Source organism: Myodes glareolus, chromosome 8 (assembly GCF_982192425.1).
Source record: "Myodes glareolus chromosome 8, mMyoGla1.1, whole genome shotgun sequence".
Classification (NCBI taxonomy): Eukaryota; Metazoa; Chordata; class Mammalia; order Rodentia; family Cricetidae; genus Myodes; species Myodes glareolus.
The window spans coordinates 6,945,528-6,958,219 of NC_142033.1; the positions used below are offsets into that span (position 1 = coordinate 6,945,528).

Here is a 12,692-nt window from a genome sequence, read left to right on the forward strand (position 1 = left end):
TTTTTTCTTTTAAATTGGGGGAAAGTGAATGGGAAAAGGAGGGAGGAGAGAGAGAGAAGACTGGCGCCTCTGGGGACAGAAGAGGGAGAGGGAGAGAGAGAGAGAGAGAGAGAGAGAGAGAGAGAGAGAGAGAGAGAGAGGAGAGAGAGAGGAGAGAGGAGAGAGAGAGAGAATGGGAGGTAGGCAGGACCCTTAAAAGGGAACAAGTGAATGTGCCCAGGTGGTGCTCTTAGTGGTTACAGCTGAGCACGTAAACCCCAAGGTCAGGCCAGTATAGATAAACATTTGAATACTAATAAGTTACGTGAGGGTTCGTGGCATAGACAAGATGTGTCTTCTTGTTTGCACCCATCCCTGCGCTCTGACGAGCACTTACAAGGGTCTAGTTCCAGATTTAGTCATGTTGGTCTTCATTTTCTCAGCACAGGTGCAGCAGTGAACAGCAGTGAGAGTCTCCCTCCATCCTCGTCCGTCAACGACATCTCCTCCATGTCCACCGACCAGACCCTCGCATCCGACACTGACAGCAGCCTGGAAGCCTCGGCAGGACCGTTGGGTTGCTGCAGGTGACTAGCCGCCTGCCTGCGAAACCCAGCGTTCTTCAGGAGATGACGGGATAGAACACAGCACACACGCACACACACACGGTTCGCACACACATATGCACACACAAAGACACTCTCACACACGCACCAACGCACACATGCGATGTCAAGAAAATAGCAAGAGAGAGATCCAACCTGGAATTAGGATAAATCTTTCTGCCTGCTTCTCCAAAGTTCTGGATCACAGCTAAGCCGAAATGTATACTTAACTTGTAGTAGCTCTCGCTTCGGTCTCCTTCCAACAGTGCTTACTACACAGGACAAACCAGACACAATTAGAGAAGCCTTTCCCTAAAGTGTAATTTAAGTGGCTGCAGAACCAGCAACCCGTAACTGCCCTTCAAATGGCATGACAAGGTGTGCAGTGCCCCCATCCAGCATGTGTGTGTCTCTATCTTGCATCTACCTGCTCCTCTTGGCCTAGTCAGATGGGTGAAGATACAGATCTGCATGTGTCTGTATTCATACGGCACTTCTTAGAGATGCTGCTGTCAGTGTCCTCAGGGCTCCTACCAAGACACCATGCACTGGGGTACCACCTGGTCCATTCCGTGTGATCTATTACTCTGACATCAATCCATCTGTAATATATTGCCAGTATATAAGCTGTTTAGTTTGTTAATTGATTAAGCTGTATGTCTTATAAGAAAATATGTAAAGGGGGAGGGACATGGGAGAGTGAACTCAGACCCTTGAAGATGTAGCTTCCGAATCTGAACCGATTAAATGGCACCTGTATACCAATTTGTAGAAAGAACATATGTGATGCTTACGTACAGTGTGGGGGGAGGGAGGGAGCAGTAGCTTCCAGGTGTTAAAGAGCTTGGCCTTTAGGAGGACTTTATGAGTCAAGGGTGCATTCTCTACGATGGATAAATAGCAGGGACTTGAGCACAGGCTAGACCGTGCTCTATATTGCTGCAGTATAGACTGTGGGTGAAAGGAAATGGCTGCCCAGATACTGGGAGACACCAACAGCCATGTTTTAAAGATTGGACACCATTTGTCATTTTAAAATGATGTCGAAAGATAAAGCTTCTGGAGAAAGGGAAAGGCAGAGAGCCAGCATCTTTGTGCACACACCCAATGCTAAAAGCCCTTGCCTGAAAAGATGGAATTACCTCCATGTGATCTCCTTCCGAAAAGAGAGCCCTGCCGAGACTAATTGGAGATTGTGGGGTATGTTTTCCATGTATGGACTGCTTCCCAGAGGCATCCCTGCCAATATTTTTGTTTCCTTTCCTGGACTAGATTAGAATAAAACAAAATGAGATCCCCAAAGCCAGGGTGATCTTCAGGACAGCATCTACATGGAATTATTGTCCCTCAGAGAGGTTGTCCCTCATGGGGGTTCCCCAGACTCCTTGATATGACTCGTGTTTCATACTTACTGATTTATTTTCATGGATATGTGTAATCAGAGAAGGGCTGACAACCTGACTTTTGTATTGCCGTAGATTTATGAGAGCAATAATGCCGGGCCAACGCAGCTCCTACTAGCTAGCATTAGAAAAGACTTTGTCTTAAAGCCATGAAACATTAATGTGTTTAGCAAAATCATCTGACCTTAGCTGAAATTCATGGAAGATCCTACCTGAGCACTCTTGGAGGCACTACCAACCATCGTGGTTATATACCGGGCAATGCCGGTGCGGTTTCTGAGCAATAAGAGGCACCAGGCCCTGCTTCCCTTCTTCCTTCCCCGAGTGAAGCATCCACCACAGCTATTTGCACTCTGGCCATTTTGGTGCTCACCCCTGTGGTGATATTTCACCCGGAGAGGAAGTGAAATGTGCAAGTAAGTGAATGAGCCGGGCCTGGCCAAAGGGAAAGCCCCCAAGTGTACAGAGTAAACAGCAACGTCAAAGCTCTGCAAACTGCCTTAACTACAACACCAGGGAAGCCCTTATCCTCTCAAGCAATAGAGTCAGTAACTCATCTGCCCAAACACACGCGTGCACACGCGTGCGCACACACACACCACACTGTAGGGCGACTCTTCCTGGGATTGCTTCCCACAGCACGTTTCTTTGCAAGATGTGGTACTGAAAAGGGAGGAGTTGGAGGGAGGGAATTAGCTGTCTTGAGAGCTCACTTGCAGCTCGTGCCCTGGAATAAAGGTATCTCCGCCTCTGTCCTTTCCCCATGCTTTCTGGTGAATGTTTCTGATCTTTATAAATGTCGACAAGTTTTTCAAGTTCTCTCATGTTCCCCTCTGCCATCTATTTTTTTCCTGCTTAGAAACATATCTGTATCCCTATTCTGCTCCCTTTCTCTGCATTTCCTTTTCTGTCTAGGATATGCACCCCCTCCAGTCTGTATGACATCAGTTTAATGTAAAGAATGGACAGTGGCTTGGGAGAAGCAAGTCTGGAAGGGCACTCCATGGGGCACAAGATGGTGTAACAGACTAGCAGGGTTCCCAGCAGAAGGGCAGGAGAGCTGACCACTGTTCCCAGGTAGAGAAAAGCAGGCAAGACAGATCACCTCCCAGCTCCTCAGGCTGGTCTGGGTGCTCCTGTCTGTCTGTTGGTGTATGGCCTTATCTGGCTGAGGACCCTCATGCAGAGATTCCCCCACGGAGAAGAAAAGACGAAACAAATCCCTTGGGTTTTCAAAAGTCCATCCAAGTGGAGATGAAGACCCAGATCCTGGATTCCGTGCAGAATTGGGTTTAGCAGATGGAAGGAGAGATGGAAGGCGGGACAACAAAGAAAGTCACCATGTTGGAAGTTTCCCCTTTGCTGTCAAGACCCCCTGTTATTCTTGCTCTTGGGCATGGTTATACTCTGAGAAATTTCGCAGTATGCATTGTGCCCTTCACTGGGTATTCTGAGGGGGAAAAAAACCAAGTAAACAACTGGAAAACCAAATATTTATTTTATGTGGCCGCCCATTACTCCCAAGGGTGTTCTTATTTTGGGGCAGGAAACTATTTAAGGAGACTTGGACTGTGTCTGTGGGAGAACTGAAGGAGCTACGAGTGTTCGTATCAAAACAGGAAGTTGGCATTCTAAGGACTGGAGCAACTGTGCTTCTCTAGGCAGCTGGTTAGACAGTGGTCCCTGCTGTGTTCCATGGTGTTCTGTAGAAAGAGCAGGTGTGTACACCTGACTAGGAAGAACTGGATTGCTACTGTGTTCTCAATTTCTTGGCTACTTTAAAGTGTGTTTGGTGGGTGAGTGTACTCATTTTTTCCAATGGGATACATTATAGCACAATTGTTTCTTGTTCAATAAAGATTGAAAATAGTCCCTCACTCCTCAGAATCAGTGTTAGAATGCCTGGGTCTGTGTCCTGCCGCTGCGCCAGGATTTGGCCAAGCCCCGGTAGTTGGAGGAAACTTATTTGGTTGATGGTTCAGGGATGGTGTGGCTTCGCACAGTTTGATATCCTATCAGAACAAGTGTTGTCTAAAGATACTGGCAACAACTGACCAGAAAGTGAGCAACTTGGTCGTGGAACACAGAACAAATGGAAGGCATGAAAATGCATAAATCCATTCATGATCTGTAAGTGAAAAATGAATAAATATAATTTCAGAACTCTTAAATGTTTATTGTAGAGCCTGGGTTACGCAGAATCTACTTCTGTTTCATTTTCTTAGCAAGTAAGAATCTGTACTTGGAAGAAATCAACTGGTTTTGCTGAAAGAAATAACCTCTATGGTTCAGAGACAGGGGAGCAAATGTTTGGGGGAAATTCTGATCCCAGCTTCTCTGGGTCTAAAGAAAAACCCCTCTCAGCATGACAACGCTCCCACCCTCACAGACACACACACACACATTTTAAATACAAGAGACCAACATTTTCTACACGTATTATTAGATAAGGCAGTCTTATTTGAAAGAAAAACTAAACAATCTAAAAATTTATAATGTAAATAACAAAATCAGTTATTTTCCTTGTGATTAAAATATCAATTCTATTTCTTTGGGCACCCAGACATGTCTTTCATTGTTAATTTACTTCAACCCATTTCTTTGGTCAGAGCAAAGTGAAAGGCTTCTTTTACATGTGAACCCCTGTTTATTTAATTTTTGATCTCATGGGACCAATGGCCAGTATATCCCAGCAGGAGCAAACTTCCTAGCCCGTGTATGCCACCGCTGGTCCACCTTGCCTTGTCCATCGTGCAGGGCCACCTGCCTGCCTCTGCTTGTTATTCTGCATGATTGGACTCCAAAAATCACACCCGATAAAGAGAATTGTCCTAGATCCGTGTTTATGAAATGTACCTAGAGCACACATGTACATATACACATTCATATATTCCCATGTAGTTCTTTACCAACCTGGAAGCCCAAACCATGTATGTCTGATTTCTTTGCACAGTCTCAGAGGTGAGACCTGTTGTCAGTCACCTGGTAGGTACATTGTGCTCTCACTGGATCTAATATGGATCAAACCAGTCCGTCCATTCCTGTGTTCTTTCTCAAGTTCTTTCAGTTCCATTTTTTCTCTTATTTTAAGTGTGTCTGTGGGAAAGAGCCCAAGTTGGAGAACTCGGGCATCTATTGACTCTTCCCAGGGGGAATCACGTCAACACATGTGATTGTATGTCTTATGGAAGTACGCTTCCCTTCTCATAAAGCCAATGGAAACCTAGACTCTGTTGGACTTTCCTTCTGGCATTGCGTGTTGTTCGCTCTGCTTTGTTCTCCCACACTGCCAGAGCTATCAAGGGCTTCCAAGATTTCCTTCTGACGCCACTGAAAGAAACTTGAGGCATGGTCTGATTGTACCACACAGTAAATAAGAAGGAAAAAATGGTCTCCTTCTCAGCCTCAAGAAGCCTGTAGAGTGGCGTGTTTGTGCTTGAGATTCATTCATTCCAGAAAGGCCTTTGCTCTCGTTGGCAGACACTGGTGTCATGGCCACAGTTCAGGAATAGCCAACAAGATAACAATGAACAAAACATTGGTAAGCAGAACAAGACTACATATTCTTCAGATTAATCAACAAATGCTCCAATTTTAATTTTGTCTAAGAAATTAATTTTGTCTACACTATTATCTCACACTTCTTATTGAATTTAAGTATGTGAATGACAGCTTGGTGGAGTTCACTAAACCTGTCATGGTTGCCCTGGCAAAGTCTGGACAGTGTTGAGGAGCGGCCTGTGTATTTCTGTGAAAAATACATTTTGCTCATTCAATTAATAAAGAGCTTGAAAGGCAGACATTCCCATTATTATACTTTTTCTTTTATTTAGGGAAAATAGAAATGAAAAGTTGTTTATTGCCTTTGCAATGACTCTTATTCTATTTTCTAATTATTTTAATTTCTTCTTTTTCCTTGATTTTATTTGAGGGGGAGATACATAGAGGTTTCTTCCTGAGTAGGCCAAATGATCCTGGTACTCTCAATCCCCCTGCCTCAGATTCCAAGCTTGTTTAAGTATACCTGGCTGCCTATTCTGACTTCAACCCACAACTCTTGTTGTTTTTCATTAAAAGTGACCAAGCATACATATCTAGAAATATCCATAAGAGTAAAAGGGGAAATTTCATTCTTCATGACAGTTTCCCAAATCACTCGTCCATTCTAGGCACCAGAAAACATTACCATATATTTGATCATTTTCATAAAGTTTGCAATGAGGCAAGGTGAAGGTTATTGAACAGTGCTTTCTTGGAGGGATTAATGGAAACCCCAGCCTAGAGGGATGAATCTACTTGCTCAATAATGATTGCAAAGAAGGTAAAGGATTTTTACCTTACAAACCAGCTCAGCACTCATTGCTGTGGTTTATACATGTAGCACCCCTCCCAGGATCCCCCAACAATATTTGAAAGGTAATGCCTGGAAGAAGCGTCCAAACAGTGGTACACAGGATGTCCCGTGTCTCAGGTCTGTTCAGGCCTGGCACCTCTGCATGAGTCTTCCCTTTCGGTTCCAGACAGGGGTCCATAGGCTCAGCATCTAAAGCTACTGCAACATAGTACAGGAATTTATGTGTCTCAAACACATGAATGATAAGGTGCAAACAAACAAGAATCAAACAACCCTTTTCTGTCGAATGTTTCTTTCTAAAAAGGTATCCTATCGGTGTGTAAAACTCAAGACTAAATAAGTCTAGACTGCTAAATAGAGGATTCAAGTTTGCTCAGTAGAGTGGTGAGTTCTGGTATTGTCCTCCATTCCACCTTGCTTAAAGTCTTTTTGCTCAAACAATATCCATATTGTTCACCTTTCAATAGTGTATATTCAGTGTCCTTATCTTACACACCCTCTGTAATCCGCTTAGAGGACTGGGTCGTACATTATGTGGTTTCCACTAGAAACGCTAAAGTCCATGTTCGTGCAAGTATTGTCTACAAACAATTACACAGAAAATAAAATTCTACAATGCTACTAGCATTTCACACAGTTGAAGGAACTGATGATTTGAAATGATTCTTTTCTAAAAGGAAGACACTTGGAAGCAGTCGCATGTTCCTTAATGGGTTGGTAACTTGAATTGGCATAAATTAATCTCTGAGAAGGTTATTTTGAATTTCTAGTTTAATTTCTGGGCTACATTCTAAAGTATTTCATCAATCCATGCCAAACACATTTATTGAGTGGTTCGGGGTAGAAAACAAATGTATTGCGATTTTTATCCTCAAAAATGCAGTCAATAAACCAATGTCTAAAAATAAACGGTCAATGCAAAATACCGTACTTATTTATCTTCTTTTAAAACAACAATGCATTTAAATTAGAGGTGCATCCTAAATGAACCCATTTTTATTACTGGGATAAAGAAGAAATTTTCTTTCAATGTTCTCATTTTGTCTGATTTTATTTCAAGTATCCGTAATGATCAGCACAAGAGAATTGTGGGTATTTTCCATTGTATTATGGGGATGGATATTTTTTCAATACATAAAAGAAGACAGTGTCAGTATTTTTTCTTCCCATTATGGATTATTTTGATATTTGTTCCCCCAGGAACTCTTGGGTTTTGATGCTGAGCTAGACGCTTATACTCGGCCATCACTAGCTCCCAAGTCACAGCAGGGACTAGAGCGGCAGTCCAGTCTGAAGCAAAATCCTGTGTGAATTACTCAGTCGATGGGGGATGGAAGACATCCTAAAATAACACGATATAACCCAATTACTTCTTATTTTGTGAAAGATTGAACTCAGAGCTTTCATGAATATCTCTGCTGGAAAATTTAACAACAGTCTATAAACATACGTCTGATGGTTCCTGCCACAAATATTTATCAAACATGTCAAATCTCCAAAGATTGTCTCCTCATTGAGATGAGTTCACACACATAACACCTCATGCCATCTGCGTTTCAGTGTGTGGAGTGAGTAAGACAACTCTACATTCTGAAAGGACGGCTTAGGTTGAAGTGGTAAGGCCTGAAAGGAGATGCCCTGTGGGACGCCTCTTAGAGGAGGCAGTGACACTTGGTCAGAGGCCTGAATATAGTGAGAGAATAAAACACATCACCAGGGGACGAGAAACATTCCTGGTGAGGGGGAACATCAGGGCAGAAGCCTGGAAAAAACTGACTTTTACAACATGAAAAAAGATATTCAAGAATCCTGAGGATTAAACAGGAGAGGTTAAAAAAAAAAAACAACATAAAGTCCATTGAAACTGGAGCAGAAGCAGGAGTTTGAGCAAAGGGATATATTAGGAATTTATTTTAGATATAGAGAAACAAGGACTAAGGTTGAGCAAGGGTGTTATGCCATCTACACACCCACATATATGTGTGTGTGTGTGTGTATTCTTCTGGGTTTGAGTTGAAAGAATTCTCGAGAAGAAAGACAATGGAAGCAATCCAGGCATCACAGGTTATGATGAATATTCAGAAAGAATGATGGGGTTTGGGTCAGGGAGTTGGATATTTGAGAAGAGTTTGGCCAGGGATGTAATTAGGAATGTACTGTGAACAGGGACCAGGTGTGCACACTTGTGGTTTTACTTACTTGGGAGCCAGAAACAGGGAATTAGAAGGTAAACCTAGGTTAGCAGCTTAAGATCGTGTCTCCAACTAAAAAGTGAGGCCTGCCTTACCATAAATGAGGCTTTAGGCTCAAGCCTCAAGACAGCAAACATAAATATTGTTAGAATGTATTGAAAATAAACAGAAAGGACACGTTGCGAAAGCAGAACTGACGCTTTCCTGGGAGCTGATACTGTGTAAACGAACGATGAGGAATAACTCCAGAATTTTCCCTTTCACATGAGCACGAGCTATAACGGACGATTGGTCCAGATGACTGACGTAGTGAACAGAACGTGACTCTGACAGCAAGCAGCCTATGGGTTATATTAAAATTCACGCCTTTCTGTAAAACTAGGAAGGAACTGAATGCAGCATAAGGGGAGAGGATGGAGATGCTTCCGGTTCTAGGACAGAGACAAAGGGTAGAGTATTGGAGGGATGTCAGTGAAAAACGGGGAAAACCAGACCAAAGACGGATGACTGAGCCTGACTTTGCAAAGGTCATTGCTGACTTTAGGACAGCAGCTTCTGTGTAATACTGGGCAAGAGAGCAACGTCAATGAATTCAACAGGACCCAAGAAGTAGGAAATAAATAGGCACAGAAAATCCATCTTCCTTCCATGCGGAGCAGGAGACTGATGGATTCTGTAGATTCGACATTCCCTACAACACTGGGACCAGTGGGTCGGCAGAGAGAGGAAGAGAAAAGGGATGGTGCCAGAGAAAGCATTTGTGGCTGAGACCACAGGGTGCCTCAGGCTGGAGGCTGGTGGGCCAGATTGCCAGCCCAGGAGGATATTCGCTTTCAGAGACAGGGATGCCATAGGAGGCAAGGTGGTACACCCCAGCCAGATGGGGGCAGTCTTGCAAATCTGTATAAAACAAAAGCCCATTTTTGTTAGAATTTTTTCCTCAGTGAAGATGGAAGTAATGTTCTTACATTGGCTAGAGGTGGAGTTCATGGAAACCAGGCAAGAGAACTGTGAAATAGATCCAGGAACAGTGGCAACAGATTGCTCAATGTGGTCATGGTTACATAATATTACTAACCAGGCCTGAATGGCACTCTCTGCTTTCCATTCCCTACTTAGCTTCTTCTTCCTTCTTTTTAAAAAAGATTTATTTGTTTAGGCCTACGAAAGCTGTCTTCATGCATACCAGAAGAGGGCATCATATCACATTATAGAGGGTTGTAAGCCCCTATGTGGGTACTGGGAATTGAACCCAGAACCTCTGAAAGAGCAAGCAGTGCTCTTAACCGCTGAGCCACCTATTACCAGCCTTGCCCCATGCTTAGCTTCTTACAAACCAGTTAGGAATAAACAAAGTACATTTAGGCAGTTCAGTTGTTTTATTTCTTCTCTAGCTGGGAGTAAAGGGGCATGAGAATGAGATACCAGAGCACTCACGGTAAGGAACCACAGACCGAGCTGGTCAACTAGAGAAACTGCAACCCCAGGGAACAGTGGTAATATTTTTCCAAGGTCAGCGGTTTGGAATCCATCTTGAAGTTATTCAAGAAAGGTCGGAGTAAAGTGTTTAAGGGACTGACCTGAAAGAGACCTGGTGATTAGAGAGTGGGTGTTTGACAGGGGCGCCTCGGAGCTTGTAGGATGAGTGACGTATAGTCACGGGTGGGGCTGCCTGATGTTCGGATGGACACATGGTTTTGAGACACGGTCAAGGTGGAGCAGAGTTCATGGGCTGAGGAGAGGAGAAGGGGCACAAATGCCGGCTGCCTGAGATGAGCATCCAAGGCAATCAGAGGAGAGTGGAGCAGAACCTGACACAGCTGTACAAAAGTGCACCTGCTGAGCCTCACGCCCAGGCTGTGCTGGTTTGGAGACTGGCGGGCAGCAGAGGGGCTTTCAGAAGTGCTGTGGTTTAGGGAGGACTCAGGGTGGGCAGAAGCAGGTATCAGGTCTAGCGGGATAATGGAAACCATGAGGATGAGGAGGGCATGAGAGCTGGGGCAATGGAGGGAATATCCTGAGCAGTGTAGTCACAGACAGGGGAGAAAGAGGTATGAAGGGTTGGGTGACATCGACCACAGGAAATCCGAACTAAAGGCAGAGTAGCAAAAATCGATGTTTTTGTCGCATTTTGGCAGTTAACAATGTGTTTAGAATTAGGCAATTAGAAAAGAAGCAAGTTCACTTAGGCTCCTGATAAGGAACCATGTGGGGAGAGCCAAGAACCAGGGGCCCCATCTTACAAACATAAGTTGTCACAATAAGTAGTTTAGGGTCTCCAGAACTAACTCATTTCCAAGGTGAAAATCAGTCTTGTCCTGAGAAAAAGGCATTGAACGTTAAACACATAATCACCTTTCCGTTACCCCACCTCCCAACATGGCCGTAGCGACAACCACTTGGTCCATAGCCCTTGACAGTCGCCCTGATGTGATACATAGTAAATCTTTAGAGTCATGAAGAGGCAGGGAAGGGCTGTTCTGAGAAGACAGGCTCCCAGGCTGCACGGCATGCTCAAAGTTTCCTCTACTGTTAAGAAATGGATTCACTTGGCATGGAGCCCATGTGTCTCAACGTTTAATCATTCCCCAGTCTCCCAGTCCCTTACTCTCTAAGAAAAGTGACCTTCACTGCATGGGCTGGTCTCACCTGGCCTCAGGTCTGGAGTCACATGGTTTATTAAAGAGTATGTGCACTTTGCTGTGCACTTCTGCCACCTCGCTGTGCACTTCTGCCACCTCGCTGTGCATACTGCCACTTCGCTGTGCATTTCTGTCACCTCGCTGTGCACTTCTGCCACCTCGCTGTGCACTTCTGTCACCTCACTGTGCACTTCTGCCACCTCGCTGTGCACTTCTGCCACCTCACTGTGCGCTTCTGCCACCTCGCTGTGTGCTTCTGCCACCTCGCTGTGCACTTATGTCACCTCACTGTGTGCTTCTGCCACCTTGCTGTGCACTTCTGCCACCTCGCTGTGCACTTCTGCCACCTTGCTGTGCACTTCTGCCACCTCGCTGTGTGCTTCTGCCACCTCGTTGTGCACTTCTGTCACCTCGCTGTTCACTTCTGCCCCAGAGGTGCTTTAGAAAGGAGGCTTCGGCCAGCTCTGCTTTCTGTTTAGGTTTGCTGCCCAGGGAACTGTGAATTTTCCAAAACAGCACGAGGCCTTTAACCTGGGCAGCTCAAACCCTTAACTCATTCTCCACCTGTGCAATCAAGAGGACTAGGAAGGGAACCCTGCAATGGGCCTTGGGAATCCAGACCTCTTTAACTAAGGACCATTATAGCCTGGTGGTAGTGACACACACCTTAAATCCCAGCAGTAGGGAGTGGGGGCAGAGGCAGGAGGATCTCTGTGAGTTTCAGGCTAGCCTGGTCTACAAAATGAGTTCCAGGACAGCCAGAGCTGTTACAAAGAAAAGCCCTATCTTGAAAAACAAACAAAAAACAAAACAAAAAACAAGGCAACATAATTCCATTATTCCATCTTGCCTACTTTCTTTGGATAACTACCAAAGCCACTCAGGTCCTGAGACTGTTTCTGGATCTCACGGTGTGTGGTAGAGTTGATGCCCAGTGCAGGTTGGCAGCATAGCCAGGGGTGTAATTTTGTCACACTGAAAAGGATGCCTAACATCTGCCCTTAAGACACCTTTACACCTGCTGGGCTTTGGGCAGAAAAGCTTTCCAGGAACTCTAATCCTTCCTGGCGATTTTCCACTTATCTTCCAGGACCTCCAAAAATATCTTGGTCCCATGGTGTCTTTCCGGGGATTCAGCCTTGTTTACTTTCATGGTACGGGGTCCAAGGTTTTCAGCAGCAGCATAATACCCCAGGGCATACAGACTTCAACCCACTGGACGTATCCAGTGCTTCACTATTTTTTACTGGATATCTTTAACACCCAGCACCACCCTCTATGGCAGAAAGAGATGATAAAGCACAGCTGCAGGTGTTGCCCCTTCGATCTCATGTTTAGTTCTGAGACCCCACTGCCATCATCTCGGAGCAGAAAAAGACAGGTGACTTTGCTGCCACTTTCAGCTGTCAACCTCAGGCCAAGATGGAAGACATGAGATTTGAGTTCCTCAGACTGGGGCGTCCTTTGCTGGTGTATGTGGTGTGTGTTGAGTCCCTAGGACTGGGCGTCCTTTGCTG

At 44.8% G+C, this 12,692-nt stretch overlaps 1 protein-coding gene across 4 annotated transcripts in view; it reads left to right on the top strand.

Annotated features, from left to right (window-relative positions):
* Window positions 1–7,264, top strand: part of Mapk10 (mitogen-activated protein kinase 10) — a 279,025-nt gene extending 271,761 nt beyond the window's left edge. For 3 of the 4 annotated variants that reach the window (XM_048427160.3, XM_048427178.3, XM_085691577.2), the window contains one exon: window positions 428–7,264. In XM_048427160.3, coding sequence (XP_048283117.1) covers window positions 428–570 — 143 coding nt within the window. In that variant the 3' untranslated portion in view covers window positions 571–7,264. Of the gene's footprint in view, window positions 1–422 lie in introns of all 4 variants that reach the window. The other variant, XM_048427189.3, reaches the window with a different exon arrangement.
* The last annotated feature ends 5,428 nt before the right edge of the window (window positions 7,265–12,692 follow it).